Source organism: Trachypithecus francoisi, unplaced genomic scaffold, assembly GCF_009764315.1.
Source record: "Trachypithecus francoisi isolate TF-2019V2 unplaced genomic scaffold, Tfra_2.0 Lachesis_group8, whole genome shotgun sequence".
Classification (NCBI taxonomy): Eukaryota; Metazoa; Chordata; class Mammalia; order Primates; family Cercopithecidae; genus Trachypithecus; species Trachypithecus francoisi.
The window spans coordinates 113,530,245-113,550,244 of record NW_022681473.1 but is presented as its reverse complement, the minus strand read 5'-3'; the positions used below and the strand labels follow the sequence as shown (position 1 = coordinate 113,550,244).

Genomic DNA, 20,000 nt, shown 5'->3' with positions numbered 1-20,000 from the left:
TTGGAAAGCTCTACTGTTCTTAACTTTTTCTTGATTTTTTTGCTGTATGTTCTGGAAGATTTCCTCAATATCATCTTGCAGTTCACTAATTTAGCCTCCTCAGTGTCCCGTTTTTTTTTTTCTCCTTGAGACAAGGTCTCATTCTGTCACCCAGGCTGGAGTGCAGTGGCACAATTTCAGCCCACTGCAACCTCAACCTCCTGGGCTCAAAGGATCCTCCTGCCTCAGACCTTGAGTAGCTGGGACTACAGACACATGCCACCACGCCCAGCTGATTTTTTGTATTTTTAGTAGAGATGGGGTTTTACCGTGTTAGCCAGGATGGTCTCTATCTCCTGACTTCGTGATCTGCCCACCTCAGCCTCCCAAAGTGCTGGGACTACAGGCTTGAGCCACTGGGCCTGGCCAGTGTCACTTTTATAAGCCATCTCATTTTTTAAAATTTCTGTAACTGTTTTAATTTCCAAGAGCTTTCCTATTCTGTTCTTTTCACAATAATCTGTTCTTACTTTATGGATGCAGTAGCTTCTGAAATCTCTGTGAAAATAGTTATTAGAATTTCTTAAATTACCTTTTGTTTCTATAATTACTTACATTTCCTCCAGAGCCAGGTGTTGTTATTTGTGTTTTGGAAAAGCTGCTGAGCTGATTGCGATGTTGATTCCTCGTGAAGAGGAATGATTAGAGGAACTTACCTAAATGATTAAATGGTCATTGTTTTTTTCCTCTAGGTCTCAAAGCACTACAGAACATTTAAATTTGAAATCAGAATGAGTACAAGGAGAGGCTGAACACATGGCCTAATTGCTCATCTTACTCAAAGATTCCCTGAATTCCAGTGTTTTATCCAGCTTTGAGACCTATGGAAAAATAGCTAATCATGTAATTCTTGAAATTTTTGCATATTCATTTGCTTGTCAGTTTCTCTTACTGGACTGTCAGGTCCTAGAAGGCAGTAATCATATCTTTCTGGTTCACCCTTGAGTCCCCAGTCCCTTACTCAGCACCTGACACAGAAGATGCTCAAATACTTGTTACATGATTAAGTCATAATTCCCTCACTTGATCCTTCAGTGGTTTTGCAGACTCATTTTAGGTCCATCCAAAATTTGTACTGGTGTATGGCCCTCATTGTTACAAATGTGTAAATTACACTGACCTGAAGTCAGCCTCCTTTTAACTGCTGTAGGTTATACAACTTAGGCAGAATACCATTTTGTTTTTTTTGTTTTGAGATGGAGTCTCACTCTGTTGCCCAGGCTGGAGTGCAGTGGCGCGATCTCGGCTCACTGCAACCTCTGCCTGGCAGGTTCAAGCGATCCTCCTGCCTCAGACTCCTGAGTGGCTGGGACCACAGGCGCATGCCACCTCGCCCAGCTAATTTTTTGTATTTTAAGTAGAGACGGGGTTTCACCACGTTAGCCAGGATGGCCTCGATCTCCTGACCCCGTGATCCGCCCGCCTCGGCCTCCCAAAGTGCTGAAATTACAGGCATGAGCCACCGCACCCGGCCCAGAATATGTTAATAAAAGGTGGGATGACTGCTAAACTGTCTATCCACCCCACTACTGATGAACAGATAACCTTCACCAGAGCAATCTCAATAATGGAGGTAAACACACATAAAGGAGCATAATGAACGTACTACTGCTATAATTAGAAAATAAAGTAATATTTGTGGGTGGAAAATGAGACAGTGAATAGACTACTTAGTTGCTTTTTCTCTCATAGATGCTATCCTTTTATTAAGTGCAGAGCAGTTAACACATCTGTACATGAATGTGTCATTTAAGTTTCTAGCAGACTTAATGTACTCAGATCTAAAGCATCTACTTTCTAATTTTGAGAGTTGCTCTAACAGACAACTCAGCTCTATAGATAGAATAAAAAGGGTTGTGTTTTCTATTACATATACCTGTCCAAGCTGTGATGTCTATCCCTTAAAAAGTGCTTCTGGGAACAATTCCTCAGATCCTACTGGTTTTGTGATTCAAACTCAACCAAATTTTCATTTTTAGTTTTTTGAGCTCCCTTGTTTTTGGTTACTAATTATTAGTCTGCTTCAAACAGGTATTCTGAACTTGGCAAAAATAGAGTCTAGTCTCTTTTTGACCCATTTCCTAATCACTGCTCTCAGTGACAATACCCTCGTGAAAGGCAAGAAAAATTTACATTGCTTTGTGTTTATAACTCATTTGAGATTGTCACATTTCTCTTATTGCAGATATGCCTAATATAGCCTTTGTACAAAAGGCTGGACTGCTCAACTATGCTAATAAAACTCTGGAGGTTCCTCACTTCCAGTCATTTAAACTTTTACACATTTTCGATAGCCAGGCACAGTCCTGGGGATAAAAATCATATACCTTCATCCACTCAACTTCCCTCACCCTGTTTTCACTCCCCAAGACAGAGTCTCACTCTGTCACCCAGGCTGGCATGCAGTGGTGTGATCTTGGCTTACTGTAACCTCCACCTTCCAGGTTCAAGTGATTCTCCTGCCTCAGCCTCCCGAGTAGCTGGGACTAGAGGCGTGCGCCACCATGCCCAGCTAATTTTTGTATTTTTAGGAGAGACGGAGTTTCACCATGTTGGCCAGGCTGGTCTTGGACTCCTGACCTCATGATCCACCTGCTTCGAGCCTCCCAAAGTGCTGGGATTACAGGTGTGAGTCACCATGCCCAGCTGCCTTCACCCTTTTAAACTAAACTGAGATGTTTCTTTTTTTTTTTTCCTGATAGTTTATGAGATGCTTCTAAATGGTACAGATATAAATTTCAGGAAGCAAATATGTGATTGCTTAAATAAGCCTACTTTTTTAAAACTTAGTTTTAAGAAACTAAGCTTAAATAAGGCAATCACTCATTACAAGTTCATGAAATACTGAAGTCTTCTACAAACCACACCCATTAGCAATCTGGAAGTAGTTCTCTGCAATACTATTGTTAAATGACCAGAGATGTCATAGGAGAATGTTGGGAGTATACCTTACTTCATTTTTTTTTTTTTTTTGAGACGGAGTCTCGCTGTGTCGCCCAGGCTGGAGTGCAGTGGCCGGATCTCAGCTCACTGCAAGCTCCGCCTCCCGGGTTTACGCCATTCTCGTGCCTCAGCTTCCCGAGTAGCTGGGACTACAGGTGCCCGCCACCTCGCCCGGCTAGATTTTTTTGTATTTTTTAGTAGAGACGGGGTTTCACCGTGTTCGCCAGGATGGTCTCGATCTCCTGACCTCGTGATCCGCCCGTCTCGGCCTCCCAAAGTGCTGGGATTACAGGCTTGAGCCACCGCGCCCGGCCGAGTATACCTTACTTTAAACCATGTCTTTTACAATTTTTTCTGCCAAAGCTGGAAAGTGTTCACGTCCAAGATGCCCACCATTTAAAAACCCTCCTTCCATCAACTGCATAAACCTTCAAACTTGGTTTACAACTCCCAGCAATTTTTTTAAACCTTTTTTTTTCCTTGAGATGGAGTTTTGCTCTTGTTGCCCAGGCTGGAGTGTAGTGGTGTGATCTCGACTCACTGCAACCTCCGCCTCCTGGGTTCAAGTGATTCTCCTGCCTCAGCCTCCCGAGCAGCTGGGATTACAGGCATATGCCACCACTCCCGGCTAATTTTTTGTATTTTTAGTAGAGATGGGGTTTCACCGTGCTGGCCAGGTCTTGAACTCCTAACCTCAGGTGATCCACCCACCTCAGCCTCCCAAAGTACTGGGATTACAGGCATGAGCCACCATACCCGGCCTAACCTCTTATGTATGTAATAGAGACGGGTTTTACTATGTTGCCCAGACTGATCTCGAACTCCTGGACTCAAGTGATCCTCCTGCCTTGGCCCCTGCCAAAGTGCTAGAATCCCAGCCATCAGTTACCACGCCTGGCCCCAGCAACAATTTTTAATTCCATATTTTGTCTTGCACATAGTAAAGGTCTCTGTTAACCAGATGTTTACTGGCTTCCCTCGATTAATATTCAATACACCAATATCTAGGAGGGTCTTTCTCATTGCATGAATACACAGTAGCGATGTACATATAGACTTTAGAACAAATAACAGTCTGAGTCTTCCACCAAATACAAATGTGATTATAATCATACAATCCAGCCTTTCTCAGGGAACATTTTTCAGGGCTAATTCCTCAAAACTACTAAATTATCCAAGACAAAGTCTTGTATTCCATGAATACATTTCTCAAGATCATGATTTGCAAATTCAACCATTACACACTTTGTGGGAAACCAGCTCACGTTTAATTGTGACATTTTAAAATTGTACAAGTATTTTGACATCTGCCCCCCACATTTAGTCTCTTAAAATGACAGGAAAACAACCAATCACAGGTTTAATACATTTACCCCTTCAGTTCCTATTTGCAGCACCCAATATTCCTTTGAAATATGAAACAGACCTGGCAGTGGCTGATAGTCAATTTCTGCCCACGGCCTCCCACCCCAACGGAGTTGAAAAGTTCAGGTTTAGTGTTGTTGCAGTGGCACTTGTCCAGAATTGGTACCTCCCCATCGTTGGGGGGCTTTAAATGTACCAGTGAAAATAGCTTTTTCCCCTTCAAGGGGAAGAAAGAAAATCACTCCTCAAAACCCAGCAGAGCTGGCTGTGAGGTCTTTCCTCCTATCTCATCTCTTCAGGGTTTTTTTTTTTTTTTTTTTTGCAGTGGAGCAAGAGAGACCAAAACCTAACCTGAGTTACAAGAAACAAGACAGTAATGGCTATAAAGGGAGTGACCAGGAGCAACTGGGACACTCCTTTACCTCCCATATCCAATGTATGTGCTTCACAGAAAAACAACAAAAATAACAAATCCACAAAATACAACAGCTAGAATTACAAAATCCATTCATCCAAGGGTGGTAGAAGGCAGGATGGAAAGGTGGAAGGGTAAATGGCACAGGGAGAAAAACAAAGTATTCAAATCAGTCCAGGCACAGGGACTGGCAAATGCTAGAAAATAGCTGCAGAAAAACTTGTGGTCCTTTCAGACTCACGGTGATATTAAAAATCCACACACTGGTGTCAGGGAACGTTCTGCCTTACATGCACCACAGACAAAAATTTCAATTCCTCAGAGAGAAGGGAATACGTAGAGGGCCCTTGGCAGAGTGGGTCCTGCCTTCCCTGGCAGGGGGAGGTGAACAGGGAAAAGAGCTGCCACAGCTTTCTTCCAATCCCGCCCATCCCCTTTGGATGGCAGGCAACTCAGTGGCCTGTAGCGGCCTTCAGTTTGGCAGGTGATGGATGCGGTGAAGGGAACTTCTCTGCAGAAGTGGAGCTGCTCAGGGCCGACTGCAGATAGACTGTCTTGTGGAAGAGTCTGTTGCTTAAGAAGACCACCAAGGAGAAGAGGCGCAACTGGAAGAGACTAAAAGGCAAGAAACCCAACTTGTTAGCTCTCCAGTTACTCAGAATTACTTCTGTTATTTGACAACTTGACATTAAATTTAAAACTACAAAGGGAAAGACAAGACAAATGAAACTTGATCAAGGAAATACAGGTATTAGATACATGGATGGAACAAGCAACTGAAGAATGCATTGGAGCCGGGCGTGGTGTCTCATACCTGTAATCCCAGCACTTTGGGAGGCTGAAGCAGGTGGATCACTTGAGAAAAAAATTAGCAGGGCATGGTAGCATGCACCTGCAATCCCAGTTACCCAGGAGGCTGAGGCAGGAGAATCGCTTGAACCTGGTAGGCGGAGGTTGCAGTGAGCCAAGATCGCGCCACTGCACTCCAGCTTGGGCAACAGAGCGAGACTCCGTCTCAAAAAAAAAAGAAGGCACTGGGCCCTGCTGCTGCCATGCCATGAATGTAATGCAGTCACCAGCGTTGAAGTATTATGGCTCTTACAGGAAATAGTTATACTTTAGATTAATTCTGATTTGAGAAGGACTTTTCTATGGCTCACTTCGGGGTACAGGCTTCAAGCTATGTCTGAAGGTGTCATATGCTATCTGTGGTTGCAGGAAGAAGAGTTTCAAAACAAAGTCAAATATTCCTCTTAAGATAAACAGTGAGCTCTGCTGTATAGCAAGAACATACAAAAACCCAAAGCAGACCTAAGTCTCTAATACAAGTATCCATACTGACTTAACCAAAATTGATCAAAGACTGAGCTTTTCTTTGAAGTGATAAAAAAAATAGAATGCTATTGTTATTATTGCTAAAAACTTATTTTAAGGTATATTTTACTAGTGTTATCAATAAACTCATGTGGCCAGGTCATACGGCCCTCTACTTGAATATGTATAATGAGGTCAATTTTGGAAGTATATATATATATACACTCATGTGCATATATGCATGGAGAAAAGTGTGGGTTATATACCAGAAGTGTTTCTGTCTCATTAAACCTTACATTAAGATTTTCCGGGCCGGGTGCGGTGGCTCAAGCCTGTAATCCCAGCACTTTGGGAGGCCGAGACAGGTGGATCACAAGGTCAGGAGATCGAGACCATCCTGGCTAACACGGTGAAACCCCGTCTCTACTAAAAATACAAAAAACTAGCCGGGTGAGGTGGCGGACACCTGTAGTCCCAGCTGCTCGGGAGGCTGAGGCAGGAGAATGGCGTGAACCCGGGAGGCAGAGATTGCAGTGAGCTGAGATCCGGCCACTGCACTCCAGCCTGGGCGACAGAGCGAGACTCCATCTCAAAAAAAAAAAAAAAAGATTTTCCTACAATATGAGAATTTTTTTTTTTTTAAAGCTTCACTGACGTAACTGTGGTGTTACAGCCCCAATCCTTTACACCGCTAAAAATTCATCACTGGCTAATACTTACTACGCTTTGCCAGGGGTCTTTGCTTCATTGGCGCTGATAATGAATAAAGGAAAGAGGATAGAGAAAAGGCAGCCACTGTTAAAAAAAAAAAAAAAAAAGAAATAATTAGTCACCTTCATAACAGCCATGACTTTGAAGAAGATAGAAGCTCCAAGTTCTTTTGCTTCCAGTGTAAATATGGCTTGATGAAACCTCAATATTTCAAACTTTTTTTTTTCTTTTTTTGAGACGGACTCTCATTCTTGTCGCCCAGGCTGGAGTGCAGTGGCAAGATCTCGACTCACCGCAACCTCCGCCTCCTGTGTTCAAGCGATTCTCCTGCCTCAGTCTCCCAAGTAGCTGGGATTACAAGTGTGCACCACCATGCCCGGCTAACTTTTGTATTTTCAGCAGAGACAGGGTTTCACCATGTTGGCCTGACTGGTCTCGAACTCCTGACCTCAGGTGATCTGCCCACCTCAGCCTCCCAAAGTGCTGGTATTACAGGCGTGAGCCATGGTGCCCAGCCCATCAAACACATCTTTCAAAAAGAACAAGAAGATTTTTCTAAGCACTGGGCATATTTAATATTGCTGCAGGGCTGGGCGTGGTAACTCATGCCTATAATCTGAACACTTTGGGAGGTCAAAGTGGGTGGATCACTTGAGGTCAGGAGTTCGAGACCAGCCTGGCCAAAATAGTGAAACCCCATCTCTACTAAAAACACAAAAATTAGCCAGGCATGATGGTGGGTGCCTGTAATCCCAGCTACTTGGGAGGCTAAGGCAGGAGAACCAGTTGAATCCGGGAGGTGGAGGTTGCAGTGAGCTGAGACTGCGCCACTGCACTCCAGCCTGGGTGACAGAGTGAGACTTTGTCTCAAAAAAAAGAAAAAAGAAAAATTGCTCCAGGAGGCAACATAGAAAAATAATATGGGATAATGGGATATAGGGACATTCAGACTAGATCTTCATGCTAACAAATGTAGAAACGCCCTGCAGGTTTCCTGATGGACAAATGACAGTGTGGAATGCGAAACAGAACCAAGCAAGCAAAAGGTACTGACTTCATGAATTTTTATTTTTACTAGTCTCCTTCAAATCCCTCTAGCCAAATTACCTGATAATATATGAGGACTGCATTGCTGTGAGAAAAGCCAAGGGCAAACCAAACCCAAAGTAGTAAGGCCAATTCCTTTCTATGTTAGACAACCGCTGGTGCATTTCAATTCCTAAAACAAGAAAGCCAATACAATTAGATATTGTATTTCCTTTTAGTCAAGTGACTAAAATAAAAACAGATTTTTATTATTATTATTATTATTATTATTTGAGATGGAGTCTTGCTTTGATGCCCAAGTGGGAGTGCAGTGGTGCAGTCTCAGCTCACTGCAACCTCCACCTCCAGATTTCAAACGATTCTCCCACCTCAGCCTCCTGAGTAGCTGGGACTACAGGTGCCCGCCACCTCGCCCGGCTAATTTTTGTATTTTTAGTAGAGACAGGGTTTCACCATATTGGCCAGGCTGGTCTTGAACTCCTGACCTCAGGCGATCCACCTGCCTCGACCTCCCAAAGTGTTGGGATTACAGGTGTGAGCCACTGCACCCAGCCTAAGTACAGATTTAGAACAGAGCTACAGCATATAAATTAGAAGTGTACAAATCCGATATAAAGTATGCAAAGTTTTTTAGAATTCCATAATCATAAATTCAAAGCTGACAGGCTAAGTGAATTAAGAATTTCAGCACCAGCATCCTTTGTCAGGATTAGTCTGGAACTAAACAAGATAGCAAATCAAAAGGATGCCATTCTGTAAGTATCAGTTAACCTCTTTCAACCACGCACACCCTGGTAAATACTTGAAGGACTTTCTAAAACAACCCCAAAAGGATCCAGATGCTGACATCAATTTGATTTCTCTAATTTAGAGCAACTCGTGCTCATTTATGCCATCTTACAAGCCAGTCAGAGATATACCACGTTAAGCATCAAAAAGATAATGCTATACTACCACATCCCCCAGCCTCAAAGTTGAGAGTTAAACCCACTAAGCCAAAGGTAAGCTCCCTCTTGCCAATGAAGCTGCTTCCCTCAAAGGAAGGTTTGCTAAGAGCCTGATTATTGAGTAGTTTAAGAAGTCTGCTTAGCAGTAGCATTTTCAAACTGGGCCTCCATTTTCTGGACTTCTTTAGATGAACTTACCTTTATTGAACCAACGATATTCAAAGCAGTACAGTGAGTAGAGAAGGGACATATGCAGGAGACTAACCAGTTGACCGACAAGATGGATGGGAAAGAGACTCACAAACATTCCCTAAAGAACAAATATGGAAAATCTTAATCCCAAAGCCTTAGAAACCTAGCACCATTCACCTGCCACTCTCCAATCATCACTGTCTGAGACAGCTTCCTAGCTGCTTCTCAAGTTTCTAAAAGGCTGGGTGCAGGGTGGGCACAGTGACTCATTCCTGTAATCCCAACAGTTTGGGAGGATGAGGCGGGAGGATCTCTTGAGGCCAGGAGTTCAAGACCAGACTGGGCAACATACTGAGACCCTGACTCTACAACAAAATTTTTAAAATAAGCTGGGCATGGTGGCATGTGCCTGCAGTCCCAGCTACTCAGGAGGCTAAGGCAGGAGGATTGCTTGAGCCCAGAGTTTCAGGCTGCAGTGAGGTATGATTGTGCCACTGTACTCCAGCCTAGGTGATAAAATAAGACCCTGTCTTTTCTTTTTTTTTTTTTTGAGACAGCTTTGCTCCTGTTGCCCAGGCTGGAGTGCAATGACACGATCTTGGCTCACTACAATCTCTGCCTCCTGGGTTCAAGCAATTCTCCTGCCTCAGTCTCCGGAGTAGCTGGGATTACACGCATGTGCCACTACACGCAGTTAATTTTTGTATTTTTAGTAGAGACAGGGTTACACCATGTTGGCCAGGCTGGTCTCAAACACCTGACCCTAGGTGATCCGCCTGCCTTGGCCTCCCAAAGTGCTGGGATTACAGGCATGAACCACCGTGCCCAGCCGACCATGTCTCTTTAAAAAAAAGTTAGGCATCACTATAAAAAGAAAAAAACAGTTTCCACCTGGCAGGACTGGAGAATAACCAGAGTAGCAGAAAAGGGCAAGTAAATTCATGTTTCTTATAATTTTATAATGTAATTTTAAAATTCTCATTTCTGTGGGAAAAAAAAAAAAGATTTAAAAATCATTACCTCCCACCAGCATATATATAATACTCTGCATAAATATAATACTCTGTCTTTGTGAAGCTCCCGCTAGTGAAACAGTTTTTCTTTTTAATAAAGCTGCCCATATACCCAGAAGGTCAGTCTCACCTGAATGAGGAAAAGAGCCTGCAGCAAAAGGTTGAAGAGCATGTCAGCAATTATTTTGCTGACACTAGGGAATGGGTGAGGCTTCCTCCCTGATACCTCAAATGCCAGGTCAGCTATATCCTGTAACAGAGAAAGTGTACCAAAACATGAATTAAATAGCCTTGATATACATCCCCAAAGCTAAGGCCACTGGTCTGCCACTAGAGGTGCCAGTTAAGGCTTATTTAAAAATAAGCTGAGTGTGATGGCATGTGCCTATAGTCCCAGCTACTCAGGAGGCTAAGGTAGGAGGATTGCTGCCTCATGCGGTGGCTCACGCCTATAATCCCAGCACTTTGGGAGGCCAAGGTGGGCAGATCGGGAGGTCAGGAGTTTGAGACCAGCCTGGCCAACACGGTGAAACTCTGTCACTAACAAAAATATTAAAAAAATGTAGCCAGGCATGGTGGTGCGTGCCTGTAGTCCCAGCTACTCGGGAGGCTGCAACAGGAGAACTGCTTGAACCCGGGAGGCAGAGGTTGCAGTGAGCCAAGATCCCACCACTGCACTCCAGCCTGGGTGACAGAGACTCTGTCTCAAAAAACAAAACAAAACAAAAAAGGCACCAGACACCTGCCAATGAGATGCTGAGACAATAATTCCATTCTATAAGAACACAAAGATCACCTAGTGGCTGCTTGGCTAAGAAACCAAGGCTGAAAACAGGTCCCCTACATGCCCACTAACTTCAGAGGCTGAAACTTGTCACCTGTCAAGCAATCGTGCTGCGGGACCCAGACTCCATTCCGCCTTGGACCTACCTGAAACCAAATGGCATTCACCACTTTGCTAAGCACAAACAAGGGGAGCACCCAAAGAGCACTGAAAATTGACGTGAGGAAGAATTCCAGCCACGACCAAACATCTCCATGTAGTGATGGGTCACCTAAGAAAGAGAAAACGAGTTATTAGAAATGGAGAAATGGAAACACAGAAGACCAAATGCGGAACCCCCATCTCGTGACTATTCTCTGTCTCCTCCTGGATCTCTCTAGTTCTTGCCAGCACATCACTATTATACCTATCTCAATGAGTCTAACTCATAAAAGACACACCACATTCTAGCCACAATTCCAATTCAAAGAAACCATAGATATGTGCTGCTTATCTTGACACAAATCTGCTTACATGATGGTAGCGAGATGCCACAGTGATTACCAGTACACTCTTTGCAGGATACCATCTGGGTTTCGATCTCAGCCCTGCCACTTACTAATGGTTTAACCTTGGTAACTTCCATTTCCTCATTCATAATGGATAGAATAACAGTACCCATCATACAGGGCTGCTGAAAGGCCCGAGTTAAAAAACAGCTAACGCTCTCATCTGAAGGCGCTAGGAGAATAACTCAATACACATTTTTAAAAAGAATAAAACAACAAAAAAGAAAATAAACAGTGAAAGCTCCTGGTACACAGGAAATGTTCAGTAAACTGAAGGAGACCGAAACATCATCTCCTACTCCGTCCCCAACAGAAAAGGAGCGGGGTATATACTTACCGATAATTCGGGCTGTTACTGACTGAAGCACAGGAATAAATACTCGATAAAACAAGAGGAGACTGAACTAAAGAAAAGAAGCAACAAGGCAAACATCAAAATCCAGTCTTTAAAACGGGAGCTTCAAGTTTTAGTGTAATGATTTTATAGATGGGAGTGCCTTTTATAAATCAGGAGGCCTAGGCCAGGTGCGGTGGCTCACTTTGGGAGGCCAAGGCAGGCGGATCACTTGAGGTCAGTTCGAGACCAGCCTGGCCAACATGGTGAAACGCCGTCTCTACTAAAATTACAACAATTGGTCGGGTGTGGCGGTGCACACCTGTAATCCCAGCTACTGGGGAGGCTGAGGCAGGAGAATCGCTTGAACCCGGGAGGCAGAGGTTGCAGTGAGCCAAGATTATGACACTGCACTCCAGCCTGAGCAACAGAGTGAGACTCCATCTCAAAAAAATAAAAAAATAAATCAGGAGGCCTGAAAAAGCATCAAAACTGGATCTATTTCTATTTCCCAACACTCCAATTGAGATACAAACTTGATACTACCTATAAAACAATGAAACTTTGGGGGCATAGAGGAACATTTCAAGTAGTATTCAGGCCAAAATACAGGCATGTACTAAGTACACAGGAATACATATTCATTACATTTAAAGCTGACATCTGAAAACATCTGTGAATTGTTTAGATTAAGATGTGATGAATTACTCTACATTCTAAGTCAAAGGAAATATTTATCCATTCTTCAAAGTACCCAAATTTCAGTTAAGCCTGCACTGGCGTTCTCAGTTAATAGTAGGCAATCTTTTCTGCTATAGGTTTCGATGCAAATTAGTTCTTGTTGATCACCATAAGCAGAAGCAGGGAGAACCTTGTTCTTGTCTAGCCGTATCTGCCCTTCCCGATTCCCCATAGTTGCTGTTAGCATTTTAAAATGTCTAGACAGTGTCAAGAGAAACTGCTACCTATAACACTTGTGAATGAGTCATTTTAGAAACAAAATACAAGTGTATATTCAGGGCTAACTGTGATGTTTGCTTACATACAAGTGTGCTTTCTCGAGTGGGAATAAAATCACTGCAGATGCACAGACTCCTGAGTTATATTCCTAAGTGTACATCAGCAGATGAAAGCTATTTGTCTTCGTGTTTCAAGAAAACAGTTCACAGCTATCAACTTAGCAACAATCTGAAGATGCTTGTAAGGCCCCTGGAATTTAAAGAAGAACTTACCCAGAACACTCCACCATTCCAAGCACAACACTGGAAAATTCTACTCACAATACGTGGCTCACTGGAAAAGATCACATGTATTTAGTTTATAAGGCATAAGTTATTTCCTAATTGTCATTCAGTAGTTCGTTTTATATCTTTTGTGGGTACTATATTATTTTTCAGTACCTCATGTTCTCCCAATGTTCTAATGTCAGTCAATGAGAAAAAAAATGGTCAAGTGCAGTGGCTCACGGCTGTAATCCTAACACTTTGGGAGGCCGAGGTAGGCGGATCAGCTGAGGTCAGGAGTTCGAGACCAGCCTGGCCAACATGGTGAAACCCTGTCTCCACTAAAAAATCCAAAAAATTAGCCAGGTGTGGTGGTGTGCACCTGTATTTCCAGCTAGCTGGGAGACTGAGGCAGGAGAATTGCTTGGACCTGGGAGACAGAGGCTGCAGTAAGCCGAGATTGCACCTCGGCACTCCAGCTTGGGTGACAGGGCAAGACTCTGTCTCCAAAGAAAGATATATATGTACATATATATATACACACACATATATATATAATATATATTTTTTTTTCTGGGAAACCAGCTTTTAAAAGAAAAATAATTTAAAGTCTGATGTTGGAAAAGATTAAAAGAGAAAGTGTGGGGCTGGGGTTCTGCTATTAAAACATAAATCCACACAGGCTTCCCTAGAAGTATCTATCAAACCAAATAATATTTTTTGGTTCTCTATTCAGCATTCTGATTTAATACCATGACATTTTTAGCAAGGATTAATGTTAGACCCTAGTTTAAGTCAATGTTGTGGGGAGGGGAAATCACTTGCAACATTTTTCTGGGAAGAAGCACAAAAGAAATGAAATGGTACTGAAACATCGAGTCACTATGTAGGGTCTTCCCTCCCGTGGACATTTTGATATCAGGCATGCACTCCTTACCTCTCTTGCTTCCGCTCTATACTCTGGGCTCTTCTCTGTGCCAAGACACTACTTGCCCTTCTTCGACGCTGCTCCTCTCTCTTTTGCTGGATTCGAGCATCTAGCTTTGAGATGGTACAAATACCCCAGATGGAGTCTTTGATTCCCTATAGACAAGGATATCATTATCATTATTATTATTATTGTTTGAGACAGGGTCTTGCTCTGTCACCCAGGCTACAGTGCAGTGACTCAATCATAGCTCACTGCAGCCTCCAACTCCTGGGTTCAGACGATCCTCCTGCCTCAGCCTCCCAAGGAGCTATGAATACAGCTGTGCGCCACCACACCTGGCTTTTAAATTTTTCTTCTGTAGTGATGGTGGTCTCATCATGTTGATCAGGCTGGTTTCATACTCCTGGCCTCAAGCAATCCTCCTGCCTCAGCCTCCCAAAGGCTAAGAATTCACTCATGCATCCATCTCCCACCCATGTACTGAGTATCTTCAATAAGCTATATATTGTCATATAGAAATGCTCGAGAAGCTTATAACTTAGTAGGAAAAGCACACAAGTAAACCAAAAAATTACATTGAAGGTTTTTTTAAAAAATGTTTTTAAATATGAAACATTGCATGAATTTGTGTGTCATGCACAGGAGCCACGCTAATCTCTATATTGTTCCAATTTTGGTACATGTGCTGCAGAAGCAAGCACACATAGTTTAATAAGTGCCACAACAGATGTATGGCCCAAGTAGAGTGTTAGCACTGGGGCATTCAACTTCATGAGAAGGCAGAAAAAGTTATTCTGGAAGCAATGGCCAAGCTGGATTTAAGAATGGATAGCAGTCTCACCTACTGTTATCAGACAACAAATTTTAGAAATAATAGCTGGAATACAGAGAAATGGGCAAATTGATGTATTATCTGTTGACAGGAGCATAAATTGGCACAGTGTCCCTTTGATCTTTTTTGTCTGAGTAATTTTTACTCCTGATTTTGCTTTTAACTCAGGAAACTCCAACTATCTAAGATAATTAAGTTCAAATGGCTGAGGGCCTAGGACATCCTAGGATGATAGGATCCCCACCTCTAAGACGTCTACAGTCCAGTGGGGCAGACAAACATGTAAATAGCACACTGCAGAACCAACACAGGGTTGAATTTTTTTTTTTTTTTTTTTAAACAGAGTCTTGCTCTGTCACCCAGGCTGGAGTGCAGTGGCACGATCTCGGCTCACTGCAACCTCCACCTCCTAGGTTCAAGCGATTCTCCTGCCTCAGCCTCCTGAGTAGCTGGGATTACAGGCATGTGCCACCATGCCTGGCTAAATATTTTTTGTATTTTTAGTAGAGAGGGGGTTTTGCTATGTTGTCCAGGCTGGGAGGGTTGAAATTTTATAGCCCATAAATGGCAAGACAGCAAGGTAAAGATGTTAAAAGCAGATCATATGCTGCTGGGCATGGTGGCTCATGCCTGTAATCCTAGCACTTTGGGAGGCTGAGGCGGGCAGATCACCTGAGGTCAGGAGTTCAAGACCAGCCTGGCCAACATGGTGAAACCCCATCTCTACTAAAAATACAAAAATTAGCCAGATGTGGTGATGTGTGCCTGTAATCCCAGCCACCTGGCAGGCTGAGGCAGAATTGCTAGAACCCAAGAACTGGAGGTTGCAGTGAGCTGAGATTGCACCACTGCACTCCAGCCTGGGCGACATAGTGAGACTCTATCTTAAAAAAAAAAAATAGTAGATCATATGCATAAAGTCTTTTTAGACCTTCTAGGATACTCTTTCAATCCTCTCTTTTTTACTCAAAAGTAATATCCTTTTTACTTTCTTGCCCTGCTAGAGTGCACTGGTACCATGATAGCTCACTGCTGCCTCATACTCCTGGATTCAAGCAATCCTCCCTCCTTGGTCTCCCAAAGTGCTGAGATTACAGGTGTCAGCCACTTCCCCGGGCCATAAAGGTAACCTTTTAAACTCTCTCACTAAAGAACGAACCTCCCCACTCCAAGAATTGGCCTCTCTCATGCTAGTGGATATATAAGAGGGGGTTACAACTGGGACATTATTAGGCTTCAGACATACATTAAAAGTAGTAGACTTTTGTGCTATTGGTAATTTGGATGATTGGGTCCTAACCAGATCTTTATAAGGCATTTTCCTAGAGTATACCCCTCACCTGCAGAGTCTGTAGAATGGGGAGAAAAAAGGTTCCGGCTGGGTGCAATGGCTCAAGCCTTTAATCCCGGCACTTTGGGAGGACAAGGTGGGCGGATCACTTGAGCCCAGGAGTTTGGGACCAGCCTGGGCAACATGCCAAAACCCCATTTCTACTTTAAAAATGTTTTATACATGAAGAATTTGGAAAAAAAGAAAAAAAGAAAGGTTCTCTAATTTATATTTGAATTAATTAGTTTAGGTGATAGTACTGTATCAATGTTCATTTCTTAGTTTTGGCAAATGTACCATGGTTATATGTTAACATTAAGGGAAGCTGATGAAGGATATACAGGAGCTCTCTGTACTACCTTATAACTTTTCTGTGAATCTAAACACATTCCAAAATAAAAAGTTTAAAAAAAAAAAAAAAAGCTCTGAAGCCAAGATGACCAGGGTTCCAGCCCAGTACTGGAGACATCCACTGAAGAGGTCTTCCAAGCACCTGCAAGAGTGTCTACAAGACGTAGAACAATACCTATCTCTTGAGTAACCTGTATGTAAAGAGCCCAAGAAATATGATAAAAGTTCCAAAAACCCTACAGGATTTCCTAGATGGTTCCTTCAGCAAAATAAAAAGGCCAAGAGATGAATTCCTATAAACAAGATGTACTCACTCTGGCAAGGTCCTGGAGAAAGGTTTTGACACTGTCAGCCATTCTTCACCACCAAACTATCAACTACACAGAGGAGAGAGAAGTGTCCCCAAATCTCTCATCATGAAGGATCTGAAAACAGATGGAACATCATGGGGGCAAAATATTTATTTTAAAGATAAGTTACTTCATGCACATTTCCACATGATGACCTCACATACTTGTAGCTCTATAGAGTGAATCAAGTGAAGCTATTCGTGTACAGCTGAAACCTAAAATCCCTAATTTTTTTCTAAACCACTCACCACCCTTTCATTTTTACAAGCGGTTTTACAGTTTACACCCTTTCATTTTTACAATGTGCTCTTGACCAGTAACCTCTGAGCCTCAATGCCCCTAACTATCCCTCCTACACATTCCAAGCACTTTTGAGGGTTTGGAGATGGATGATAATTACATTTCAGTATCTTAAGCAATTTTTATGTTTGCTGGATACCTTCAAATACTTGAATGAAAATACAAGAGCAAGATAAAAATTCTTATAAACATTACTACATACGTGCTTCAGTCATAGAGCCCTCCGGCACACAGTAAGGTTTAAGGTATGACATGAAATTGGCTACCAAAACCTCCAAATAGGTCTTTTTAATGGTCTTTTTGTTTTGGTTTGGTTTGGTTTTGAGACAGTCTCGCTCTTGTTGCCCAGGCTGGAGTGCAACACTCGGCTCGGTTCACTGCAACTTCCACCTCTCGGGTTCAAGAGATTCTCTTGCCTCAGCCTTCCGTGTAGCTGAGATTACAGGTACCTGCCACCACATCTGGTTAATTTTTTGTATGTTTAGTAGAGATGGGGTTTCACCATGTTGGCTAGGCTGATCTCGAACTCCTGATCTCAGGTGATCTACCCATCTCAGCCTCCCAAAGTGCTAGGATTACAGGCATGAGTCACCACGCCCAGCTGGTCTTTTCTATGTTTTCTAACTTTAAATATATACAGATATAATTTTAATAAACATGCAATAAATAGTGGATTTTAAACTAGGCCTCAAAAGAGTTCATATGTATAAACAGTCTTTAAAACAGTAAGGCTTTTCCATTTTATTTCTCAGATGAATGGGATATCTAGTTTCAAAAATTAAGAACTTGAGAGTTCATGTGTATAAATTTAATATACTATTCTCTCATTTAATCTATGGTGACTTCTAAAATGAATAGAAAACCCACTTTCATGCATTTTTTAAGAACTTGATATTCTAAAGTTCTCAACACTCACTAAACCAAGTTGCAGTATTCTCAGTTTAAGAGGTATGACCATAATACAAAGACAGAATTTCACAAGCAGCTTGTACAAACCTTAAATTTCAAAATATAAGCACACTTTCCCCGACCTTTAACCACTTCAGCAAACTGCTCCTCATTGACCCAACTGGACTAATGCCATTCAGAACTGGAAGAGCAGGGGATATGCCAGTAGGAAAGCAATTTGCCCAACAAAGTATATACCCTCTGCTCCTTAGGTCAAATCCTATACAGATGGGCTCACTTCGGAAAGAAGTCTCTAGGGTAAGAAACTTCTGTTAATACTCCCACTATTCCCTCCTGAAAACAAATACCTCAGAGTTCCAATCGCATAGGTACAGCCATACAGACGTGTTCTCAGGGTTGAGGTGAGGGCAGCTGAGCTAGATGACTAGCAAATGCTCAGTGATATGCATGATACTAGTTTGTAAAGACTCACAGATCCACTCCCTTAACCTGCCACTTGCTCATCTGGAAATGAAGGGTACTAAACTTCTTCATAGGTTTCTTGCATCTAATAGGGCACAACAGCATGAAAAACACTTAAAATTCTATATAAACACAACCCCACTAAAGTGAGCCAGCTGGGAGGTTTAAGGAAGCCCATTACTTGGCTTGGATTTCTCACAGGGTACTGACAGGGAACCTGAAACATTCTGCCTCAGTCCACAACAGCTGTGTCATTTGATCCCTGGCCAGCTAACACCTGGTTTCTGCATGTACCAAGTGGCAGGACACCTCCTAAGAGTGGCCTATGACGGGTAAATCACTTCACTTTTATACTTAGCTCCTAACATCCTTCCTACAGGAATATTTGGTGAATTACCCAGTCTGATAAAAAGTGAGGCATGGGGAAAAATAACTTGCCACAATTTGAGATCACACACAGAGACTGAATGACACAGGGGGAATCCTACAGCTGAGCTAGACAGATGAAGATGAATCTGGCTCATTTAACAGGTGAGAGAACCGAGTCTCAGGAGTTAAATGACTTGCCCAGACTGACAGCAAATGAATGGTAGCTACAGTGAACCTCAGAACCTGGTGTCCTAATGTTACCTCGGTCGACTTGTTTTTAAGCTTTGCAATGTTTTTTTTTTTTTTTTTTTTTTTAAACACGAGCATCCCATGGACAAATACCTCTCAAGCCTGGAAATACAAATGACATTAAATTCCTAACACTCATTAAAAGCTAATAAGCATCTGCTGAGGCACAGTCCTGCACTTTTATTTCTAAGTCACTAAACCCAAGTCTCGGCAAGCAGGAAGCTGTGGCAGCCCACTCCAGGTACAGGGAAGGTAAACACCCTCACTTCCCACGGAGCTCCACGGGCTGCCTCTGAGTCCACGGGTCCATTCGGGCCCATCTCCCCACAGCTCCTAGGCAATTCGGCTCAAAACTGGTCTCCCTCCTTAGGCACAACTGTGCACGAGGTGCGGACCACGCACACCTCCGGCCACACAAGGAGCTAAAGATAGCCGCGCCCCACCTGGAGCAGCCTCGCCCGGGGATGTGCCCGGTCCCGTCCCGCTCCCTCCGGCCCCTTCCCGCAAGGGGTCCTCGCGGGTAGCCCCACCAACCCACGCTGGGGCCCTGCCTGCCCTCCCGGCCCCTGCCACTCAGAATGGGCGGCGCGGCGGCCCCGAGGCCTGGCTTGGCTGATGCCGCACCTACCCGCAGCTCCGCCGCCGCGGCTCCGGCCCGGCCCCTCGCCCACCGCGGGCCCGCTCCGCCGGGGCGCTTCCAGGGCCGGGGCCGCTGCGCCCGCACTGGGCATGCCCGGGCCGCACGGGGCCGCTGGGAAGTCGGGCGGGCGCGAAGAACCAGCCGGCGCGACGAGGCGGGGCCCAGAGCTGAGGGGCGGGCCGTGCGGAGCGACGGAGACTGGGAAATGTAGTCAGTCCGGGGTCGCGCCTAGCGCTGCGTGCGGGGTCGCCCGGCTCCCAGCTCCGCCTGGCGGCGGAGAGGACCCCTCACCCCTCCCGGTCGCCTCCTCCCCTATCCCGTTCTCACAGATCTCTCCTTCTGTTCTTTGCCCTCCCCCATTGACTCCACAGCGCTGCTTGCGTTTCTAAAATCCTGTGAAAT

The 20,000-nt window shown here is 43.8% G+C and overlaps 1 protein-coding gene and 1 pseudogene across 2 annotated transcripts; both read right to left on the bottom strand.

Moving 5' to 3' along the window:
- Nucleotides 1–4,227: 4,227 nt before the first annotated feature.
- On the bottom strand, nt 4,228–19,768 carry EI24 (EI24 autophagy associated transmembrane protein). 2 transcript variants are annotated; one of them, XM_033206284.1, is made up of 11 exons: nt 19,587–19,720; nt 16,634–16,744; nt 13,813–13,958; nt 12,885–12,945; nt 11,656–11,722; nt 10,917–11,041; nt 10,117–10,236; nt 8,980–9,091; nt 7,895–8,006; nt 6,797–6,871; nt 4,228–5,377 (listed from the first exon to the last, which is right to left on the bottom strand). In XM_033206284.1, the coding sequence occupies exons 2-11, from the start codon at nt 16,673–16,675 to the stop codon at nt 5,215–5,217; spliced, it is 1,023 nt and encodes a 340-aa protein (XP_033062175.1). In that variant the 5' UTR covers nt 16,676–16,744; nt 19,587–19,720; the 3' UTR covers nt 4,228–5,214. The 2 variants fall into 2 exon arrangements, with proteins under 2 accessions (XP_033062175.1, XP_033062176.1); XM_033206285.1 differs by lacking the exon at nt 7,895–8,006 and having other exon boundaries at nt 19,587–19,768.
- Nucleotides 14,408–14,507, bottom strand: LOC117081833 (annotated as a pseudogene).
- Nucleotides 19,769–20,000: the final 232 nt, after the last annotated feature.